Consider the following 25,092-nt stretch of genomic DNA (forward strand, 5'->3'; position numbering starts at 1 on the left):
TGTCACTGAACTGTACACTTTACTTGGTTATGATCAGAATATATTGAATTTTGAAAGTACCGATAGTTTTAATAAAATACTGACAGTTTTTGTGTTAATCACATGCTGTCAATATCCAGTATTGATTAAAGTTTAATAGTACCCCTGATATTTCAGTTTTATGTAAAAAATTGCAGATCAAATATAATTATTGTTTTTTCATTCAATGATTGAAAGGTGAAAAAAGAAAAAAATTGCAATATTGCATTATTTGTTAAAGAATTAAACAGAAAATTTTAACTGCCTATTAGTGAAATTCTTGCATTTCTTTCCTTTTTTCCTGATTTGTGGTTCTAATCCCTCAAAGCAGTTGCTGTTGTATTATATTTTGATTCAGATTTTGTCATTGTTCACCCACTAATAGGGAACATTTGCTAGGATTAGACCGTCTTGAGAGGTTAGTTTTACCCTACTGATGATGTGTTGTTGCAATAGTAACAGCCAGTAAAGGACAGCCAAAGGGCCTCCTGTGGCCTATGCCCCCAGGTCTACAGTATGGGTAATGATGAAGATAGCAAGGTCACCAGTCTGTCCAGTCTTGAGAAACCAGCGTGTTGTCCAGGGGTGGGCAGGTATATTTTTCATAGGAGCAACATAAGTTTTATATGGATCTGCTCAATATTCATTTTCTACTCTTATAGAGAATATATAACATGGTTTTAAGCTACGGTCACTGAACATGGAAATCTTCCCTCCACAAACTCCGCACAATCTCGTCTTTTTGTTCAGTAAATAAATATAATATTTTGTATTATGTCCATCGTATAAACTTTTGCATACTGAATCCTACTTTCTTTAATTAAGCTCAGATTTCATTTGGAAATTAGTGCTACTTTGTTTGCATAAATTTACAAAAAAAGAGCCTTACAGTATGATTCATGTACAGAGAAAAAAAAACAGCCTTTTTTTTCCGTGGTTTATTTAAACCAGATTGCATGCAGTCAACCTGCAGTGCTCAAAGGCATGTGGATGGAAATGTTGAGCATCAGAAGTTTTCTTGAAGGTTTGAAAGTGCTGGCACATTACTGTTCCTGGAAGTATATTGCAATACCAGGTCCATGATGTGTGACGAGACATGTAACATTTGTAATTATTTGTTATTGCAGTCATCACGAAGGTTTAATTCCTTCATGACAGATGGATAAAATGAAACTAGTCTGATTTAATCTGAAAGGTTTAAGAATGAGACAAAGACAAATAACATCAGCAGAGTTCATCTCATTTATGTCTGTGTTGTGTTGTATTTTATTGTGTTGTGTTTTGTTTTGAAGAATCCTACAACCCAGTGGGAAACATGCACCTGAACAGACTGTCATCAGTACCATTTTCAATAGTTACAGTAATGTGGGTTTTTGTAATTCTTTGCCTCTGCCTTTGACTCAAATATATATATATATATATATATATATATATATATATATATATATATATATATATATATATATATATATATATATATATATATATATATATATATATATATACACACACACACACACACACACTCGTATTACTGCAGGCATCAGTGGGACCTACCATAGTTATTGTGACAGACAGACAGGTATTATACTTAAAGGTGCAGAATACATTATTTTGCTGATGTGAAACTTTTAAAAACAAGTTACTGCTTAAATAACAATAAGGAGATTAAGTAATTATCGACGTTCATGTATTGTGCTGTAATGATGCCTTCATGTGGTGTGAAAAGTCCCATCTTCCAAATTTAAAACATGCATCTTAACAAACTGGAGTTTCCTACTGTGAATGATGAAGTTGAGAACTCCCAGACAGGTTCAACATTGTTGTGGTTATTACTACTACGTTACAGTCACGTGCGAGCATTTTTAACCTAATGTTTCTACCTCTGATTAACAACATTCGTGATTACTGGATTGACAATGCAGAATTTAATAGATGAACATTATGGTCTTTTATATAGCCTACTTATGTTTTGGTCCAGGGTTATTCCGAGTTTTTGTTCATACACAGCGGCCTCTGGCGGCGGCTCGCGGGACGTGCAGGTGGACGCTCGTCACCGCGCGACGTGACGCGGCTGGCGGAGGGGGCGTGGCCTGGTTCTGCTGCAGCGGAGAAACATGACATGGGGATGAGCGAGGGAGAGGGAGAGAGTGAGGCAGCCTGAGAGGAATACACGGCTCGTCTGAGGTCTGGACCGACAACGTTACGATGGGGAGCAATGACTGAAAACAGCACGGTAAGACACAGACACCTGATTTTATTTACTTTATTTATTTATTTACTTGTTTGTTTGCCCCCCCCCCCCCCCCTCGTCCCTTCACCCCCCTCCCTCTCTCCCTCCCCACCACCACCACCACCACCACCAACACACACACGGCGCGACAGGGCGATTCATGGCTCATCTGGTAGTGAACACAAAAGGCTGCCTCTGCAGACAGGTGCACCTGCCTTTATCCGAGTACGTGCCTCGATGCCTCCAACTTCAGGCTCCTTTCTTTTCGGTCGCAGACAGACGCACCGACGGCACAGACCCCATCGACGGATTGGGGCTGAAACAGCAGCCGGGTTGTCTTGGAGTAAAAAAAAAAAGAAAGAAAGAAAGACAAAAAAAACCTGTGAAACATGGATGTGTGTGCTTAGTCACAAACCTTTGTGATGTGAGGACGTACAATAGCAGTGTAGCCCACATTTGATACAGCCGGACGTCTTATGTGATGATAGCATCCTCAAAAATAGCACACTAGCTTTTCAGTGCTATGATTTGAAATAAACAGTCACCAGATTGTGTTTGAGGGGCTTTACATGCAGATAAGGACCACATACATAACAGCTACATGTCTTATTTACTAAATCACAACAGGATCACTTGTGGCCATGCATCCCGGACCCCAGGAAGCCTCACATTAACTGCAGACAAGGCTGTCTGGTTTCATTCAGCTGCCAGTGGGTTTCTTGAATTGTTGGCCTGGTTCACAGTTTCCAGCCTGCCGGTACAGATAGTGAGGCCACTGATTGGTTGCTATGGTATTTTTAAACCACATTCATGTCCCCTGACAAAGACCTACATAATAAAACCTCTAATCTATCATTAATACCAGCTTATATCCCTGTACAAGTACGGCATCAGTGTGATAAACTCCACCATGGTTTGCCTCTCCTCACTTGTAACATGATTCACATCAGATCAACTTTGCCTTTTAATCTTCACAACTTATCCAGGCACCTATCTGCCTCGCGACTGATGGTACGTGAGTGCGACTTGGAGGAAGACGGAATAGTCGGGCCAGAGCTACAAAGCAGGGCCTGTGGCTGCCAGGCCAAGCCAGGCCAAGCCAGGCCATGCCAGCTCCACAGAGGGCTTCAGTGCAGCAGGGCACCGGGGAGAGGGCGCTTGGCACCTGATCAGTTACCACAGTGAATTCTGTTCCTGTCACTGGCATTTAGCTACAGAGAGGCAGAGCAGAGATGACGGTTGTTGTTGAACTCAGTTGGGCTTTCATGTCACCCAGGCAGTGCTGCTTTATCAAACTGCTCCTCCACTGATTCGCAATGACAACCCTCTGCAAACATCTGCTCCAGTTGTGCACTACCTACTTCAAAAACCCAAAGCAGGGAAAGTCCCGTCAGAGGAGATCTGTTGTGTTTATTAATATAACATTTCAGATTTGGGGGGGATGCACCTTTTTTTTTTTGTGGCGGCGAGTTTCCTTCCACAGGCAAAGTAAATTATTATAAAAAAAAAAATCAGAGGGGTTTTGAATCCCCTGTTAGCATGTCTTGGTGAATGATTCCTCCAAAGTTTAGTCCTCAGAGGGGATCAAATGAGTCAAGTGCCCGTGGTAATTATGGCCCAATCACTGCCTGGCTTTGAAGTGGACCCTGTTCTTCAGACATCTCTACAGGTGGGGGAGCAATGTGAAGTGTTCTGTCTGCAGGCAGACGGGAGGTCAGCTGGAGGCCACGGCTGGCCGAGGGGCTCCTCATACATCAAAATATAGGGAGGTGTGGAGGGGGCTGTGGTCACCTTCTTGTAGCCACTACACTGTCATACAGTCTGTATTCACAAGCCTTTGAAGCTGGATATAGCTACATTTTGGGTCATTTTTCTCATTGAGTAAACTGCTAAATCTGCGCGGACAGGAATATGAAACGTACCTGGTAAACAGACGTATAAAGATCTAAGCCCTGTGCCATAAAGGAGCAGTAAATCCTCAGAGCAGTGTTCTCTTTTTTGTGCTTAACTAAAGGTTTTAAATGCAGAAGTGCTGTAACAAGCTGACTGCACGAACCGTTAAAACTGTGATTTATGAATTTATTTGGAGCAAAGCTAGATTTGCTAGTGTTTACTTGCAGAGAGGAAGCTTGTGTTTCATATCAGTTTGCTTTTAATGGCCGAATCACTGAGGAGGTACACACGTCCTGTGACCATAGTCTGAATGCACCAACAGAAGCTTCAGGGCCTCGTTAAAAGAGTTTGAAAGCCCCAAGTCAGGCCGTGTTGAGTTTGTAAATTATTAAAGAGAGAAAATTTTAATTTGAGGAAATGTGGTCAGAGCCAGATGGTAACATGAGATAATACCACTCATTGTTATCGTGAATCAGATATATTAATCGTAAATATGAAGTTGTGTCTTTATTATCAAATACAGACATTTCTCCTCAAGTTAACCTCTCATCCACTCATCCATCTTCTTTACTTGCTTATTCCACCTACAGTATGAGGAGTCACCAGACTAGTTACCAAAATAGCTAACTAAAAATAACACAATCCAAGTTTTATTCCTGCTTCACTCTTGAATCAGTGATGGACAAACATGTTTCAGTCTAGCTCAGTGCTCAGGATAGAACTGGATTGAAAGAGAGGCATTTCTCCTTGTCTTCATCCAGATGTGACAGGCAGCAACAGGAGTTGGACGTCTTGTGTTTTGGCAGGAGGATAATCTGGATGACAGCCTGGTGCGTCCTGCACCTGACTGCATCGTGTTGCCTCGCTCCGTCTGGAGCGCCGTCTGAGAGCGGGGTGGCTCCTGGAGACGTCTGCCATTGTCACGTTGCCCCGGCGAGGCCCGGCGGGCACGGCCCCGTCCCCTGTCCTGCTTCCAATCGGCCAGGGAGCCGTTTGGAAATCAAACGGAACCGTGTTGCACAGGATACCCTCGCCGACTCAATTTAGATTCACGCAGGCCTCGCCAGTGTAGGTCATTTTCATTCATTCAGAAAAATAGGTCAGGCCTCTTTTTCTCTGCAAAACCCAGGTGCATTTGTCGGAAAGTCGGTGCTTCTCCATTTTGTCACCCTGTTTATTTTCGTTGATGGCGATATTAAAAGGGAAGCGCGGGTTAGACGCAGCCTTGAGACGAGCCGTGCTGTTTTACAGCTCGCTTCCTTCGACATTCATTTTGTTAAGTGGGAGAAAACAAATGCCTTTCTGTCTGTCACTGCCGCTGCCCCGGCTCTCATCTTCATTCCAAGAGATGCAGCATGTGATATCAAATGTTTACAAAAAAAAACCCATTTAGGAAACATTGCAGAGCTAATTTGCTCTTTATTCTGTCTGTTTTGATATCACCCCTGCCTTTGTTGTGTCCTTTTTGACTAAACGAAGAAGCGGAGAGCTGGAATGACTCAACAGGGTGAAGGAATACAGTAGCTTTTAAGGCTTTCTTATTCTGATGGATCCTTGTGTTCGTATACGGCTGCTGCCAATGAGACATCAGTTCTACAGGAACATGCGGCGGTGGTCTGCGTTGGTCATTCACCCTGAAGCCCTTCTCCACCCACCGCCTTTTGATTCTTGTTTTTCTTTACACAGTCACTCACCTGTGCGGTCTAAACCCAATGTGAGGTTTTGTTTTGTGTGGATGGGTTCACTTAACATTTATAGGATTGTTTGATTATTTTCCGTATAAGAAAATTACGTTTCGTTGTGAAAGATGCAGTGTGTTCAGCACGTACATCGACCTTTATTGAAAAGACAGAAAGATAAAGCCTATCGACATGTACAGGAAATCTACAGTGAAATCTGAAAAGCATTTCGGAATTTGGAGGATTTTGTTGTGGCGTAGTGGCGATGCCAACCCAGAACACCGCCAAGGAGAGTTGGGTTCGTGTTGGAAGTTGTTTCTGGAAATAGCACGTGCCGGTACTGATCTGTGACCGCTGACATTTCAGTATCTTGAAGTTGTAATCCAAAACATGCTTATCGGAAGACAACAAACAGAGCTGCTGTTGAGTGATGAACTTAATGTTAATATCATTAAAAAAAAGGAATTAGATGCAAGTAAGACAGGCTGAAAGCTGCCGACCTGAAAGCCTGTTGATTAGTGTGATTTCACAAAGATGATAAAACGAAAATGAAGAGTGAACAAGGCGCAGAGCTTTTACCATATTTAAGGAATTACAGCCTATTTTAAAACATAACACTTTTAAAAAGAATTACACTGACCTGTAGCCATTTAACCTAAAAGATTATGACATACTTCTATAGTTAATCTTTACATTGGCCAATGCTTGATTATATTTTAGTGATTTTTCTTTTTTTTGTTGCTCCTGTCTCAACTTTTTTGAGATACGTCATTTTAATCCAGGTGACAAATAAGCATATTTTTTATATAGTTGTAAAATAATCTGTTTGTGTTCTGTCAGTCTTGATTTTGCCTCTGAATGAAACATGGTTTTGTGAAAATTGCAAACGATTGCATTGTGATTCGATTCAAGTTCTGCACATCATCCTAACCTTTTTTGGAAATGAGGTTAGAAAGTTAAAAATCATTTTGAGAATACTGATAATTCTTCAGTTTTAGGTATTTCAGAGATACTGTTGATTAAGACAGTTTCATTGCTGTTTTGCTTGGTTTAATGCGGCTTGTAAAAATCTACTTTGAAATAAATCATTAATTATTGGAACCTCAAGTTTCTCCCAGCAGGCGGGCATGAGCTTTGCACAGTTTCCTCCGTGTGTGTGTGTGTGTGTGTGAGTGTGTGCATGTGTGTATGAGAGGCTAAAATTAAAACGATAAAGTTAAAAAAGCAGCATATTTACTTTCCATTTCCCATCAGATAGGTTGAATTACCTCAACCAACCGTCTCTGTCAGTGCTAAAATGCTAAAATGCATTTGACACCTAAAACTTAGATGATGAAAGTGGAACGTTATTTCCTTGGCATCATCCTTCACATTGCAATATAATTAATCAAATAGCAGTTACTGATGTATGACACATCTTTCCTCTGCAGCACACCCCCACCCACTGACGGTCCTCTCTGTGGGTGTCAGTTTGAGAACACGCATCAGAGCAAGTTTTTTCAGTCTGAGATCTCTTGTTCCATTCCAACGCGACGCTTTACCTGAGTAGGTATCGTTATTGTTTCCTGCTCATTCACCGTCTTCTGACTCTTGGGGGTAAATGATGCTTACAGCTGTTTCATATCGAAACTTGTTACACAGCTTCTGTTGATTGTTGATTCTGATCAAGTGGCAAGAGCAGCTGCATTTTGGGAGTCTTTTAAATTGCCTGCTACAGTAAAACCACGAGCTCCTTCTTGATAAGTAATTGTTGTTAGTTTAACTGTACTGGACTGTACTTCTTGCACTTGCTATTTTCGAATTGTGACCAGCTCGTAGCGTGTTTACAAATGTTAAAACCAGACGAGTGAGCTCTGGGCTTTGTCCCGCTCTTGACATGATGTTATTACAACACGTCATCATTTGGATTCCAGTATGACTGACTGTTGAGTCCAGAGTATTTTTCATCAATCTATTATCCCTGATGAGGATACACTGGCTGGGGCAGCAGTATACGTCTGCCATCCGTCGATCTTTCAGCATCATTTTTCCCATTTTTTTTGTCGTGGAGGCTACACTCTAAACACAAAGACAAACATGGACGTGGACAGAACATTCAACTTAAAAATCGTGTATTTTGGTTAGCAGTGTCTGGCACAGTGCTGAAGTGGATAGCACTGTTGCCTCACATATTTCCCACGGTGCAAAGACATGCAGGTTAAATCAGGACACTAAATTGCCCCTCGGTGTGAACGTGCCCAGGTGATCTGCTGCTCTTTGGTCACCGTCAGCCCCCATGACCCTGGTGGATAATACAGATATCGTAGAGGGATGGATGAAAGCTGGACCTACACAAGCACAAGACACAGGAATAAGCAAAAATCAATTAGAAAGGCTCTGGACTTGAAATAACAGGTCTTCTATCTATGAGGCGAGAGTTGTCACTATTATTCGGCATGTATCGATTTATACTAAACCTTTTCAATGTGATTGAAGTGAAAAGGTTCAAAAAGTTCTTTCTCTTTAACGCGTTTTACAAGTAAAATGTGCATTTCTCCCAATAGCAGCTTCAATAAAACACTGACAATAATGAAGTTACTATTCCAGCCTGCAGAATCATCACATATCATCATTTGTGGGCCCTGCAAGTGGAACCTGTGGGTCTCTGGGTTGTAGAGCCTTTTTTTTTTTTCTTCGATACTAAATTAAGAATAAGGTTATGTGATATTGCTCTCTCCACCTACTTGAGCGTTCACGCAGTCGTGCACACACCCACCCACACAGTCATCCCTAAACTGGTGATACGCAGTACAATACTGGTATTGTGAGATACAGACTGGAATATAACAGGTGTCAAAACATTTTCCGCTGGCGTTTCTTCTCTTATTGTAGCTGCAGTGAAGATATCGTAACTCTGCGTCGTGGGACAATGGCGACTGCCTGCCAGCCGAAGCACACTGTCAGATGAATTTCCTTTAATATTTTCACAACAACCCTTCAGATTATTGTGGTGTATTGCCAACATACACTGAAACAATCATGCTGAAAATCTGGTGAGCACTGAATCATATGTACAGTGCATCCAGAAACACGCATTTTTTGTTAAAAAACAATGCAAACATTTAGAAAAATAACTTTTTTTGGGTGAAAAAAAATGAAGCGCTAAAGAAGATGGATGGATGAAGCATGAATACTTTCCAGATGTAATTTGTTATCACAAATTACTGGCGTAAAGTCTGAGCTGGAAAACGGCGACAACAAGCTCAAACATCTGTGCGTTGTTCAGTGAGGATGCTCTCTCTCAGCACAAACTCAAATAGGACACACCAGCTGGCTTCTGCTCGTGCGTCCCCTTCTCTTACGCAGGATCAGAAGAAAGGCTCAAGATCCCTCATAATCAGCTGGCATTTCGTTTTGCCTCCTCTGTACATTTCCAACATTGACTTCTACGCCAGTCAGTCATTTATGAACCGTTTCATATTCCCCAGACATTTCTCGATGTATCTTTTCTGTCAGCAGGATATTGAGTGCTCTTTTTCTTTTCTTTTTTTTTTTTTTCTTCTCCAAATCGAGAACCTTCTGCTTCAGTTTCTAGCCGCGGCTGTCTGCTTGTGGCAGTCTGTGGAAGAGGGGGACGAGTCTGGGAAGGAGCTGACATTTTAAGGGGTGATGATCTGCTCCGCGGCCCTCAGCATCCAGCTCTTTGTTTGGTGGCTCGGCTTGAAACCACACATCTGGCTCCACTGTAAGGTCGGACGCCGCCGTTATCGGCTGCTTTGTTAAATTGAGTTACTGCCTGTAGTGTGACTGCCGGTCTGGGTGCGCAGTCTGCTCGCTGTCTTTAAGCGATCAGAACCACAGATAATGCAGGAAAACGCACAGTTTTGACAGAAAATTGAAATTCAGTTGTTTGTTGTTTTTTTTTTTTTTTTGCTGCATCATAGATCCTTAACTCCTTTTGAGAGCAGCCCAACCTGCCGAGGTGGTGGAGTCATTAAGAGCTGCAAAATTGTTCAACCACACAAAAAAAGACATTAATACAAATAAGAAATGTTTGAGGAGAGAATACATCTCCTTATTTTTAACATCAGAGCAGAGTGGGATTTATAAAAAAAAAGTCACTTAAGAACAGTTTTACCTCTACATAATCCAAACTGTAAACAAGGAAGCAAATCATATCCTTAAAACAATGAGCCTGCAAACACTGATGTTGCTAAACCTGTTCGAAAGCAAGTCAGTCTCAACCGAGATTCAACTGAGTCTCCTGGGATGCTGCCGATGGTCACCAGCACAAGGTGGCTTCTCCTCCTCACACTCCTGGAAGTGTTAGTTTGTGTTTATACCGTACGGAGAAAAGGACTCGTGCCGCCCTCTGCAGCATTAACCAGAACTGACCTCAAATATTAATGTGATGATACATTTTAGTGCAATTTTTACAACAACTCTCCGGGTTGGGGAATGTGCTGCGCTTAGCAGTGTGCAGCGCGGCAACGAGATGCAACGTGACATTCCTGCTTCCAGCAGCATCTTATCCTCACTGCATGCGAAGGGCAGGTGCGCGGACGTCTTCCTCCGAAAGAGTTCGGTTCTTGGCAGAAAACGAAAATACAGTAGCGCGCGCGTTCGTTCGTGGTCTCATTACGAGTTCTGACAAAAGGGATCGAGTCGTCGGGAGCCTCACGCTTGATTTGTTGCCTGCTTTTCGTGTCCGTCATCGGTTCCCCCTCCTCGTCTTTGAAAATGGGCGTCAGCGCTTGATTTCCCATGGAGTCGCTCAAAGAACCGCCTCATGCAAGACTTGGAGAGAGTGAATAGAGCCTAATGGAAGGATGGAGCAGGAAGAATTGGAGCCCTCAAAATTGAAAGTGATTCAATGTGATGTGCTCACGGCGGGTCAGGACCCCTCGCCAGAAACATATCATGCCATGCACTGATTGAGGCGGCCTTCAGGTTACTAACAGCATGGTTTGGAAGCGCTGGCTCCATCGTCATGCTAATGGGGTCAAAAATGTGCACTAAAAACTTTCCTTTTCAACTCAGCAAGAGCAACAGTAGCATGCGTAGCATAAAAGAAATAATAGTCCACATATGTTATGTTGATTCTTCCTGGTTGTGATTGGTTAGCAGATGGAGGGGGAAGAGCACTGGATGCTGATCAGGTGCTTTTGGACCCACCAGCTTGATCTTAGATGACTTGAAACACTGAAACCCTCGTCAAGTTATGTACAGATCTGAACTCCGTAACTGACATGAGGTCAATCTGAGATGATGGATTACAACAAAGTCATCATGGTAAATAAGAGTTTTGACAGGACTTTGGCGTGTAATTATATAATTAATGAAGTCTAAGGTGAAAGTGTTCGCTGTGCTCAATGATTTGAACCACCAGGGGGGAAAAAAAATTCAAAGAAAAAAAATACTTGAAGGATTCAAAGCAGAAACAGGAGCCCATTTAAACCATGTAGCACTACATGGAGATTTAATATGTAACAGCATTGAGTTCAGCTGATTGCTCGGCTTTCTGCAGTAATCTTAATTTTTTTTTTTCATGTGGCCCCTCTGGAAAATGAATTGGCCACCCCTGCTGTAGAAAGATGGCAGATATGCCTGCACACTTTGCTGCCCCTACACACTGACCACTGGTGACTCACATGCGGTCATTACAAGTGTAAGTTCGCCGCCGCGGCTGCAGTCAGAGGCGGAACGGCTGATATGACGGCTGAATAGCAAGTGGCGCTTCCACTCTGCATTGAAATTGGCAGATTGAATCTTGCGCTCACGGGCTGGAACTTTGAAACAGTGAAAGTGCTTGGTTTGTAGTTTGATGAGACATTACAGTATCCAGTTAAACGGATTTCCCACGCCACAAACGTTAACCATGTTTTCGAGCGGGCCGGTGGATTGTTCAGTATTGATCCTGTGTGGAAATAATGTGTTTCCTGGAAGTGTGCTCATTTGTTGCTGGTACAAATGATTTTTTCTCTTAGCTTTTTTTCCTTCATTCATCCTTTATAGTCACGCTGCTTTGTAACAATCGTCTGCGGTCTGGCAGTGTATTAAATTATCCTAACTGTATCCGTTATTGCATAAAGTAATGGCCATGTTTTCTTCCTCTGACCATAACTGAGAGGGTGTCTTGACATTTTGCTGCGCTGCGCACAGGCATGCGAGCTAGTACTGGGTAAGAAAAAAAAAAAAATGAATGCCATCTTTTATTAGCTGTCTTCTGTATTTTGGCAACCCTTCGTGGAAGCAGTTGCTCTGTTAGCTCTGAGACGGGTAAACACACCGAGGGCAGGCCGAGCGGCGGAACACGCTATAGTTGGCGCTTTTTGGACGCACAGGCATGCGTGTTTGTGCTCTCTGACCCTCCAGAGACGGGGATCATGGGGTGCTTATCGCTTAGCTGTTGAACGCAGCAGCTTCAGCATGTTGGTGCTTTGCCCCGCTCTCAGCGGCTCGGCTCACCCGCTGATGATGAAGCCACGGCTGGCACGGCCGACCCGTTTGTCCGAGCCAGGATGAGAGATTTTATTCTCCGGCCGCCTTGAGGAACCTTAAAACATCGCCCCCGGCCGAGGGCGGACTCTTTGAGGGCCGCGAGGCTTTTTTCTTTTTTGTGTTTAACCTGCAAAGCCCGCATCTTATGTCCGGGCCTTGCTAAACAGGTCCCTCGCCACTGTTTTGCCAACCCGGCTGTGGTTTTAGGTTTCTGCTGTCCTGTTGACTCTTTGGAGTCGTGTTCATGTTACTCTGGGAATCTGTGGAAAGAGCTGGATGAGTTTACAGCAATGCACTGAGCCACTTGCTTATACATTTATCATGAAAAATATCTGTACGCTGTGAGTATTATGTTTGATCAACTACTTCATTATTAATCATGAATTACGGGCATTTGTGAATTGTGTGTTTTTCAGACTATTGAGTTCCAATAACCATTTTGTGTTTTTATTTTTGACCATTACCAAGATTTTCAACCTGTGTTTGCATTTATTAATTAATCTGCTTGCTTGTTAGAGTGCACATAGCTACAACACAGAGCACTGACACCAATGGAGACAACCCACGACTGTTGTTTTCTTTTCTTAGCTTGTTTATTAAAGTTTTAAAGATAGTTCCATACATTGTACCTTTTAATAAACCATGTGGTCTTTATGCTTTCAGCAACGAAGACATACATATATATTTATTTGTGTATATATATATATATATATATATATATATATATATATATATATATATATACATATATATATTTCTTTTCTTTTTTTCCTGTATGGAACCTTTATTGGAGAAGCTGCACCATCAGTGAGTTCAGATCATGATTTAATCTAAAACTTTATAGTATTTTAGGCAGATTTTTTAAAATTAGTGACAAATAATCTGAAATCTTTTTTGCTTCAGTGTTTCTCTTCAGAATATCTTTTGGCAAATTCCCACTAAGCAGAATATCTGCAGCTTTGAGCTTTTTGAGGCTTTGATTGTAAGCCTATTTTTCTGAAGTGATAACGTATTTCAGTGCTGCATCTCGGCTTCGAGCTGCCATCTGCTGTGGCATTCTCTGTGGTGGGCAGGTTAGGAACGGATGTTACTTTTATGGAAAAGGAGAAAAAAAATAGGCTTTTTTGATATCTTAAGTCTTTGCAAAGTCACCCCTCGGGCCGGATTGAAAACCTCTTGTGGACCCAGTTTTGGACCGTAGGCCACATGTTTGGCAACACATGACATTTTTAGGAAAACCTCTCCTCTCCTCTCCTCTCCTCTCCTCTCCTCTCCTGGCTGACTTCAGGTTTGAGGCTGACACCAGATGTTGTGCCACTGGCAAGTGCAGCAGCAGCTTGTCACCATGTGACGTCCCGTCTTTATAAAAAGGTTTCCTCCTCCATCACCAGACTAAACAATTTTACACTTCGTCGAGGGGAGGTGGTGCTGCAGCAGGAGCAGGGTGCGACCAGCCACATTCAACACTGTGGCACCCGTGCACTTCATTCAGTATCTGTTAAGGAAACACAAAATGAAGATTACTCTATCAAGCTAGTGTTAAAACTATTTTATAACATTTCCATCAATATTTCTAATTTTTATTAAAAAAAAAAAACAGTGTTTTATCTTACATACAATGCTTTTGCTGCATTCAGTTGTTTTCTGACATCTAACCTACACAAACTCACATTTGAAAACATAATAAATCAAATTCCTGCAGTGGTTTGACCTCGGTTTGCATGTCTCAGATTTGCTGCCGGACCGTTTCTGAAGCCATGATGGAGATTTCAGTGCAGAGTGTAGAGTGTAAGTGTTTGTACAGTATGTTCACCTCCCACCTGCTGTGTATTAGCCATGCGTGTGGGCGATGAGCGCTCACTATGGAGACAATTATCTCAGCAATAACTCATCCTGTTACTGTAAGATGGATACATACATCCACATATACATCATGCACAGTGTGGCGAAGCAGCCGGGATCACATTTGCTCGTCATGATGGAAAAAGAGAAGGTGCATCGTGTCAAAATCTTATTTTAAGCTGTGATTCCCACTTTGAATAGTCCACAAAAAAGTTACACTTTTTTTTTTTTTTTAATCTTTTTTTCCCTGCTTTGTAAATTCACACTTGCTAATAAGCCAGCCGGCGGTTTTACAGTAGTGAGGCTTTACGCAGTGTTGAACAAAGCAAAGGAAGTGGTGGGCGGGGACCTGCTCTACAAAATTAGCATGCATAATGCTGAGAGCTATGCATTATTTTTCAATGCTTAAAATGACAGAAAGCGGTGCAGTATTTTATTATTATTTTTTTTTAATTGTTAGAAATGGGTCCTCGGAAGCTATTAAGGCCATCGACCCAAATCATCACACGAGTGGGTTTATTGTCTTGTGGTGTAAAGTGCATCATTTTAAATGCCACTTAATAAAAAAAAAAAAAAAGGTAGGTACTTGAATTATAGACATCAGCAACATACTGCTCTCAGCAGGGAGGCTCCAGCATCGCCACGTGTGGTTTATTGATAATAGTCTGTTCTCGCAGCGTTTACCCGCTTTCATAATATGGCTGTTATTTATGTAAAACCATAGCCCAGCTTCTATATGTCAGCAGGGTGCCTTGTTTATACCGCGCCTGATGTCTAATTGGATTCATTTTGTTTAATGGGTTGAGACTGTTGGATTAGTGTATAATCCAGGGGTGTCAAACATGGGCCGGGCCAGAAGTGGCCAATCTGATTGAATTCTTTCCAACTGAGAAATACGATTTGAACCAAGAATGCCTCACAGTTTAATCAACCCCCATCATTCTTTGCACTGTGGCACTGGCCTTTTGTTACATGAACAACTGTATCTGGGAGTTCATCGGTGAAAAAAATGGATTAGTTGGTTTGACCGATCAACCTTGTGATGTTGTGTTTTTGTGAGTATGTGACTCCTGCGTATCTTTAAGCTGACATGTGGTTCATATGGATTCTGATCAGATCATGAACAAGGTCCCGTCTCCTCCTCCAATCTCATCATATTTGCCATTTCAGCCTGACAGGGCCAGTCCAATCAGATGACGGGTTTACATGACGGGACTGTAATCAGACTGGTGTTAAATTGGTTTATTTATGGATTCTGTAGCCACAGCTATACATTGTGCAATGTCAGCTAGCTGCCACTTCATTGCTAATAAAACCAAAACAAGATGTTAACCTAGAGGCTAGTGAAGTGAATGAATGCAGTTCTGCTTTAGTTTCACTGATCCGGCCCCAATCAGAACAAGCTGAACAGTAAGTGACCCCTGACCTAAAAGCTGATCACGTTTGTATACTTGCTGCATGTTTGTGTCCTGTGATGCATTTCTGCTGCCAAATGATTAAAATCAAGTCCTCTGTCTCTGGATTTGACTGTTCTCAGCGGGACCTCCTAGATATGAAAAGATTGCAGGCACAATGCTCACGGGTCAGCGGGCCTTTGGCAGTAAACAAAGCAGTGTGTGTCTTTGTAGGAGTGCAGTAGGTCTGCACAGTGTGTCACTGTTGTGTCAATAGTAGGTCTACTCCTCGGCAGTGGAGTTAGAAGGTTATAAGGAAAGATCTTGATGAATGTGAGATTGTAGCTGCTGGCAGACCCCAAGTTTTCACCCCACAAGCGTTGAGAGCGTGAGATGACTCTCCCACTAATCAGCAGGTGTGGAAAATTTTAGCATGAAGCTGAAAACTTCTGCTTTTTTTTTCTATTCTACTTTCACATATGAATGTTTCCAGTGATCGATGTATTTACTGTGGTAACCGTAGCAACAACATTCCGCCGTCCCTTATCTGGGCCCGTTTCATCGACGTGAGGGTCACGAAAGGTCATCACAGAGGTAACACTGAGCGCCACGCCCACCAAAAACCTCCAGGCCTCACAGTGTGAAAATACTCCACTTATGTTAAAAGTCTCGGCAACTTTAAGCTTCAATAACAAACTGATGGAAGTCGAACTGTCAGAAATTAAACTGAATTTTTAAATTTCATATCAACAGAAACATTTTGCTTTGAAAAGTGGTGGATTCAAAGTGTCAGGTTGCATTTTGAGACTTTTCAGAGGATTAAGAAGAACATACTGGGGTGATTTTGATTTATCCACCACTTAATGAAAAATGAAAACTTCATCCCAGTCAACCTAACTCTCACGCCACGCCTGCTTAGTGTCTGGAGATTTTCAGTTATGTTTTACAAGAACCCCAGCAATTCAGTTTTAAGCCTCTGTTCACCTTAAAACATATTCTGTTGAAAAATCTTGTTTTATTGATAAAATTAAGCCTCAGGTTTTTCATTTAGTTTTGAAAAAAAGTTGCTTTAAGTTTACGAGTTTCGTGTGATACAGTTTGTCATTTTTGTATCGAACCAAACATCAAGAACAATAATCCAAAATACCAATTTTGTTGTTATATTTTTTTCAGTGATTCTCTACTTCTTTATTTTTTCTTTTGACAAAAGATTAAGAACAGCCTGAAATATACAGTATAGTGTGAAATTTTGAAATAACGGTTACTTTCATTAATAAAAAAATCCTTCCCTGGGCCGGATTGTACCCCCTGACTGGCTGGTTTTGGCCCACGGACCATATGTTTGACACCTGCTGTCACGAAACAGTGAAACTTCAGATATCTAATGTAATGTTCTTTTGGCAATAAAGTTTTAATATTAAAAGAAAATGGTTTAGTTGAGGGATTCTATTAAACTTTCTGGAGTACTAACCCGGAGAGGTGGTTTGGTCAGTAGAGCATACTCGTACTGAAATATTAGTCAGGATCCTCCACCAGCCTTTTAGGAGGAGTGTTCCCCAGACAAGCTGAATATTTCAGAACCTGTCGTTTATAATTTTTTCAGCACAAAGTGGTCTCACTTTTACATGAAGGCACTGTTAGTCAAGTAACTTTTGCTTCATAGGGATGTTCTCTTAACCTTTTAACCGCTGTCAGTTACAGGATGCTTCCGAATATTGTCTGATTGGTAGAAACATCAGTTTTTCTGGAAATGTTTTGAGTTTTTAGGCCAAACTTCACTTGATATTAAACTGTTGTCACTTCACAAGTCCCGCCTTCAAACACAACACGTCGTCCTGAAGTTACTGGGAGTTTGTTTAATAAACAGGACACATCCAGGATCTAACCTTTCCTCTGTTGACGTGAATTATGCATGACACTGAGGGGGCATTTCAGTCCCGCTCAGGAGAGCTTCGACGCCAACTCCTCAGCAGTTTGACAGGGTTCTGCTGAAAGGGTGGAGGGAGGCGTCGTCTGGCGAGATCCGTCCGAGGATGGCAAAATAACAGCGGTGGCATTTCTTTCCACTGCGGCTCGCACCTTTGTCGCTCGTCTCCGTCACAGTTTCCACTGCTCATAATCACACCTCCGCCCGCTCCGCCGCGCACAGAGATCATCTGAGGCTCCAGCATCGGCCTGATACTTTTATCGTGTCTCATGTGAAGGCCCAGGTCATCGTCTGCATTTTCTTTGCCACATTGGTGGATTTTTTTGCAGACAAGTGTTTGAAAAGTCAGAGTCCTGCTGCAGGGAGGGTTTAGTGGCATCCAGTGGTGAAGTTCCAGATTGCAATCAACTACAGTACATAGCTTGTTTTGAGTGCTCTGGAAAAAAACTGAGATTTCCTTGAAATTTTTAGTTTTGTTTGTGTTTGGTGCTATTTGTCAAATAAGGCAGAGCGATGGAATAGAACAAAATAGAGTTTGTTGAGAAAATATTTTTCAGGTTTGGCTGACAGTGTAGATCATATCAGTGTGAATAAACAGTGTGAATCAGAGCAAGAGAATTAGACGTTGTTGTCCAGGCTGGGTGTGGTGCTTCCTCCTTACTGGGATATTAATTTCAGGGAATTCTTAACTCGTGTTTTTCACCCTTCTCATTTTAAATCACCCTGAATTCATAACATTGTACTTTTTGTGTGTCTAGTTTCACACATCCTTGAGTGTAATTAACACCATTTGATCTACTTTATTACTTTGAAAATTATAAGTGACAATTTGTTGAATTGATATTATTAAGCAATAAATGTATTATTTTCATTGAGAACATTTGAGGGAATCGGCATCCAGCCGTTGTTCACAGATCTTCAACATGTTTTTGCCTCGTAATTCAGTTGCAGTTTATCTATTATTGAGTTTAATACGTGGAAACACAATCTCAGTACAATTTAAAAAGTTCAAACCCCTTCTCTCAATACTGTTGGCTTATGTGTGTGTGATGTTATTGGCTCCTTTGGGGCGATGCAGCTCTCAGTCATCACTTTATTTAGTGGGTCAAACTCTGTGTGCCCAGATGCTCTGTCATGGTTGGTGGTGACGAGGAAATAGGCCTGGCTATCTTGTTTATTTCTGCATCCACAGTTAAATTCAAATTTGCAGATCTATCCATGAATCCCCACAGCAGGTGTGGAGACTCTGGCAGGGCCGGTCGTCCGCCGTCCGCCCCTCCCTGAGACGAGACCCGTTCCTGGACGCCGTCCGTCACGACGATGACCGAATCCCTCTCTGTGTGTTTCAGGGTTTTCTGCATCCCCGGTGTCTTCCTCTCCTCTGCTGCCTCTGAAGCCATGGACTAGAGCTGCGCCTGGTTCTGACAGTCCCGCGGTCATCAGATGGCTTCTCAACATCCCTCAGCAAAAATAGAGAACGTGAGTCTCATGATATCAGTGGAAAAGTGTTTTTAAACACTGTAACTTGCAGTAGAGCAAAATATTTGCTGCTGTCACCCAAATCTTTAAACGATGATTTGACAAAAATGGAATATTTTTAAGTTCTATAGTTAATTTGATAATTTATGTCTGTTTAAAAAGTCTGTATCATTTGATGAGTCCAGGACTGGATTAAATAACCCCAGCTTTATTTTTTTTATTTTAAATATAATAGGTCTGTTTGTCATGCTTTAAAGCGAGGTGACAATTTAAAACTCTAAGTTCGCTATGTTTTGTAGAGTTCTGGTGTGTCTTCATGTATCTTTAACAGTCTGTTCTTTAGAGAGTCTGGGTCTCATTTGGAAAAAGCAACATTTTAAAAAGCTCTTGTTTCAGAAACTAAAGATTTCCGTTGCTTTTATCTTTTTCCTTGAGAGGACATGAACTGGTTAAGATTTCCGGGACATTTTTAGTCAATTGTGCCATCTGTCATTGTGTTTTATAATGTCTTTCCTCACATTTTGTCGAGGCATTTGTGCCACAGTTATGCTAATAGTGATTATGACTAACAGGAAGCTGGACAGTCCGTGGTTCCTCCAGCCCACATGCTTTCACATCTGATATATAAACACGCATTTTGGTGTTTGTGAGTCATAATTGCCTCCCACGGGGAAAATGATGTGATTAGGTCTGTTATTAGGTGAATAGAGTAGGTCGTGGCCTGTAATATTCAGCTATTCCTGTGTCTTGTTCCGCTCCTCTGGTCTGAAGGCTTTTCGCTCTGCAATGCAATACTGGCATTCTTGCTGGATGAGTGTAATTACACACCCATGAATTGTATCTTAGCTCTTCCTGAACAGAGGAGAATATAATTGACATAATGTAAAAAAAAACAAAACAATACATAAGAATGAATTAATCGTAATAAATAATTTTCCCTTTGTCATTGAACTGCAAGTACAGCCGGTATTTACATGTGCTGAAGAAAAGAAAAAAAAAAAACATACATTGGTTCGTTTTTGACCTGATAACTTGTTACATGACTCTTAATTTCCAGTCATTTGAGCTTCCTGCGCCTCCAGTCTCTCCACTCGATAATGCACATTCGACACAATGCAAATGGTTGACAGTAACTAGGTCAGCTAAACTACAGCTTAAGTGCGGCTTTGGCTCATTAATAATTGATATGATAAAGGCTGAAGTTGCTGGTTCTTGAACAAAAGGTAATTTCTTCTGTGAGGCCAACAGTTGAACGGCGCTCAGTTTTGTTTTGTTTTTTCATGACGTGGACCTTTAAATTGAATCTGGTGACGGTCGTGACTGAAAGGAATTTTTAAATCTGGGATGGTTCTGTTGTGGTCGGTTGAAAAGACGCTATAATTTCCTGGCTGGCCCCGTCAGGGCGATGCTCCGAGGACACTTGGCTCCGGGAGCGGTAAACAATAACATTCGCTTTGTGTCAGCTCCATTTCCAGAGCGGAGGAACACTGACGGACATTCACGGCATGTGACACACACGGCCGGAGACTTTCTGGAGCTCGCTGCTCACAGGCACGTGGGCAGAGTATATATCTGCGTGCGTCCGGCAGGTCAAAGCAACAGACCTGAACAGGCTCACAAAAAAACCTCTGGCCTGCAAAACAAGAGGCCCAGTGTGAGAATCTGAAACCTGGAGGTGTTTGTTTCTTCACTGACAGCGTTCAGGGCTCAGTTATTCCGTCTCCCACACAGCCTCCAGTGGAATGAAAGCTATGCATGGACTCATTCATCCCACAGTCCAAGGGAGTGAAGACGTGCAATTTAGGAGCCTTGTTTATCACCTAAACAAAGCGGCGCTTGTCGGCGTTCGGCGTCCCGGTGCTGCGTAGCCACGGCGTGGACCTCCAGCTGGGATCATATTAAATAACATCACACTAAGTCTCCAGACTCTATGGACTGGGCATCCATCCTCTTTAGTCTGGCTCCGGTGCAGTTTACATGCTGGATCGTACCCAGAGACCTCTGGTTGACGCTCAGTGGCAGGAAGAATTTCAATGTTGTTATGATCGTGGGCAGCGGGCCAGAGGCTTTGGAGATAGGCAGGTGTGTCCTGGACATAACCGCTGGCTGCGTGTTGTTGATATTACATCTATGATGCTGAACATTGTGTTATGACTGTTAGCGAGGGCTGGGGAGGAGTGCTGGGAGTGGAGTGCTACTCTCACCGCTAAAAAACTATCGGCTCTATGAAGCATTACACACCAGTGCGGGCCGAGGCTGCTGGCTGGGATTAAAACCAGGAGGGAGAGGCGGCTCAGTAAGTGTCAGATGAGGTTCTATAGGCGTGTCTGGACTTCTCTGCAGCTTGTTGACGAATGTATTTATTCATGTATGTATTTATTCATTTCACCCCAGATGAGAACGTGAAGGCTGGCGTCCACCAAGGCCACCGCTGCACCTTGGGCAGCACACACACATGATCACATGACTCTGGACATGGACGCGGTCCTGTCAGACTTTGTTCGGTCCACAGGGGCAGAACCAGGTCTGGCAAGAGACCTGCTGGAAGGTAAGCCACCCGCCGGAGGCTTTACTGGCTTTATCATTCATTTTCTTTCTTATTTTTGTAAAGAAGGTTCTATGGCGGTGAATTTCCATTTTGATCAGCTGCTCTCCGCTGCACTGTGGGTGCACTGGAGTGAGCAGAGAAGAAGGAGGAGCAGAGGAGGAGAGGAAATGAGAAGGAAGGAAAATAATGGAAACAAAGGATGGGGAGGAACAGAGAGAGGCCTGCAACTCAAAGCCAGCTCGCTGATTTAGAGGCCAGTGTGACAGCTTTACGAGTGGACTCTGCAGGGAGAGCATTGTGCCCATTCATTGGAACGATATATTTATATATATAAATATATATATATCCACTTTATAGGAGTGGAAACATGTAATCACACCTCCATTAACGGATGAAATTCTCATACAGTTTCTGCAGTTCGTGTGTGTCCTGGAAAACTTTTTGTCTGAGTGTATAAAATGCCGCCAGTGTCAAGTCTGAGAAAGGTATTAAAAGTGTATTAAAGTGTTAGAGTCTCTCTCTCTCTCTCTCTCTCTCTCTCTCTCTCTCTCTCTCTCTCTCTCTCTCTCTCTCTCTCTCTCTCTCTCTCTCTCTCTCTCTCTCTCTCTCTCTCTCTGCTTTGGCACAAAGCCACAGCGGAATATGTGACAGACGGCGAACAAGACAGTGCACTCAGACGGGGCAGACATGAGCCCGGACGTCCTGTCTGTTATTCTGCCTGCTGTTGAGCTCTGATGTTGGCGTTGTTCTCCAGACCTGCTGCATCAAAAAGCCGCTCAGTGACCCCAGGCTGGGTGCAGGATGTGATGCTTCCCCCTAGAGGCCGCTTTCTGTACTGAATGCACGGCGTTGGCTGGGATTTGACCTCAGTTGCTACTTTTTACATCAGGGTTTTTTTCTAGAGGATGAAACTTTATTGGATTTATCCAATCAAATGATTTATAGTGTGTGTCTGTTTCTGTGTATTAATGAATTCCCAACATCAATTAACATATACACAGACGTGTCAGCTCCCACATGTAATTTATTCAAACCCTCCTTGTTAAACACGAGTCCCCTGTAAACCTGGTCTACTTACAATATGAGAGGAAGTCTTCGGTGAAGTTGCCCAGCTTGTAATGGAGGGCGGGAATGTTTGTGCATAGTGCAGATCATATGTTTTTTTTTGCTGATGACAGCGATTGCAAATGAGGCTTCCCCCACACTGAAGCATTTAAAGACAGTGCATTAGGAGCTGAGTGGCTGCACCTTAAGTTGCATTCATGGATCTGTGTAGCTCAAGCCGCTGAGATCCATATAATGGATCAGTTTTGCATTGATTGTCTTGAGAGGAAGACTGCGATTAGTGGTGCTCGGTTTCATGTTTGTCCTGTTGACGAGTATCATGTCTTGAAGTTTGTGGAAGAAAATAACATCCTCTCCATATTTCTCCAGTCTCACAAACGTGCTCGAATTACAAGTGCGTGATGTGTGCATTAATGTGAGTGCAGTAAGAAACTGTTTCACAGATAATTCCTGTGGCACACTGAGAAATCACACCGAGATATAATAAGACTGAGGATTGACTTGTGCCTCAGAAACCTCAAGGGGGTTCCTGCTGGATACCCATCACCCAGAGGAGACAGCGCTTTCTCTGCATGTTTGCCACTATGTGTGTGTATGTGCGTGCATGCGCGTGTGTGTGTCCTGCACATGAGGATGGTGTTGCCGGTCTGTCAAAGCATCTGTCCCCCATCACTATCTATTTTTGTTGCTGTGCCATCTAACCTTAACGTCCAGCGCCGTTTCTGACAGTGACTCAGCATGTCGACCGAGCGGCTTTGCCCCGTCTGAGATCAACACTCCGCGTCTGCTTGTTGCTTTAAACGTTTTCTCCAAGCAGAAGTCTCTCGTCTGCAGCAGACTCAGCTCTTTTGGTGCATTGTATCCCTGTTTTTCTTCCCACATTCTTTCTTTGAACAGCATATTTATGAGGCAGTCCTGCTAACTTTCAGCTGCAGTCAGTGCACAGTGTGCTGTTGCACATGAAACATGCAAAATTTTGGATAAATCCTTTTAAAACATTAAAAACCAGCGCAGTATTAGAAATTCTTTATCATCTCGCGAGTCACTTTTCTTGTGTTTATTCAAAATCCAGCTTCCCTCGGGGGACACCAGGGAACTTGAGAGCCACAGAAACATGAGACGGTCTTGGAAATGACCGGACTGTCGTTGGACGGACGTGCACTCAAGTCCAGTTTTTTTCGTTTGCGACCCGCAGGTAAAAACTGGGACCTCAGTGCTGCTCTGAATGACTATGAGGAGCTCAGGCAGGTCCACACTGCCAACCTGCCGCAGGTCTTTAACGAGGGCCGCTACTACAAGCAGCCAGAGGCACGTGACACGCCCACCCATGTCAGCAAGATCGACAGGCCGTGTGCACAGAAGCAGGAGGACAATGCACAAGGTAGCCGCCGCAACGCCATCGACGCCGGAAGTCTTCCCGCTTCGGGCCAACTAAAGTCAATCCTCGCCTCTCCTTTCAGAGAAGCGTCTGTCCCGCGGTATCTCCCATGCCAGCTCTGCCATCGTCTCCCTGGCACGGCTGCAGGTGGCCAGCGAGTGTACCAGCGAGCAGTTCCCTCTCGAGATGCCAATTTACACATTCCAGCTACCAGACCTCAGCGTCTACAGCGAGGACTTCAGGAGCTTCATAGAAAGAGATCTGATAGAGCAGTCCACCATGATGGCTCTGGAGCAGGCCGGTGAGTACGATCCAACACCGCATGTCAGATGGATTGATAGTGCTTCTCATACTACGGATATGAGATAGGTAACACAATCCTGCATTTCCCTTCATTTGTATTATGCTGAAATGCTGAAACCACGCGAAGCAGCAGTACTGGGAAACGCGAGGGGAAGTCAGTGATCCAGACAGATGTAGAGGATGAGACTGAGCAGATCAGTTACAGCATCATCTGGAATGAAAATTACAGCAACTAATTCAAAGCAACTGTGATCCCAGAGGAGTCAGATCCCAGCTGATCCTTTGAACTGAACTAATGGAGAGAAACTAGTTAGTGAAGTTTGAAATCCTCTCGGAAACTTTCCCACGGCGACACCACAGAAATTGTAAAACCTGTCCCACCTAAATGTGTTCAAGACCTGGGAACAGAAAACCAAGAGGAATGCTGGCTCAATTAGCCATTAAGACACAAATGAGGTTAGAATGTTTCCATAGTCCTGTAGGTTTTTTGATTTTATATCACTTAGACAATCGCATGATGGTGTATGAGCTCTCTTAATAGATCAAGTCTAAATATAAGTCAATTCTTCAATTCAACATGAACTGTATGCATCCTAAAGTATGGGTTTCACATCTCAGATACTCCTATAAAATGTTTATTCCTGCAATTAGGAGTAAAAGTACAGCGAGCTCTGTATTAACCTTGTTTTATGGGAGGTTGAACTGCAGCCATTATAGTCCATGTGCACCACATATGGATCCCTCATTGATGTAAAACCATAAAAACTTCCAGAGAAATAGTCCTGGATGCATTTAAATTAAAAAATTAAACAAAATCAAGAAGTGCAGACTGAGGAAACCAGTCTACCCTTGA

The 25,092-nt window shown here is 42.8% G+C and overlaps 1 protein-coding gene across 2 annotated transcripts in view; it reads left to right on the top strand.

Annotated features, from left to right (window-relative positions):
* The first annotated feature begins 2,116 nt into the window (after positions 1-2,116).
* otud7a (OTU deubiquitinase 7A) overlaps positions 2,117-25,092 on the top strand; it is a 37,304-nt gene continuing 14,328 nt past the window's right edge. The window contains exons 1-5 of one of the 2 annotated variants that reach the window (XM_030095741.1): positions 2,117-2,254; positions 18,816-18,945; positions 21,340-21,493; positions 23,754-23,939; positions 24,019-24,237. In XM_030095741.1, the coding sequence (XP_029951601.1) occupies positions 21,409-21,493; positions 23,754-23,939; positions 24,019-24,237 (490 nt within the window). In that variant the 5' untranslated portion in view covers positions 2,117-2,254; positions 18,816-18,945; positions 21,340-21,408. Of the gene's footprint in view, positions 2,255-12,475; positions 12,645-18,815; positions 18,946-21,339; positions 21,494-23,753; positions 23,940-24,018; positions 24,238-25,092 lie in introns of those variants that run through there. The other variant, XM_030095740.1, reaches the window with a different exon arrangement.

This window comes from Salarias fasciatus, chromosome 7 (genome assembly GCF_902148845.1).
Source record: "Salarias fasciatus chromosome 7, fSalaFa1.1, whole genome shotgun sequence".
In the NCBI taxonomy this organism is placed as follows: Eukaryota; Metazoa; Chordata; class Actinopteri; order Blenniiformes; family Blenniidae; genus Salarias; species Salarias fasciatus.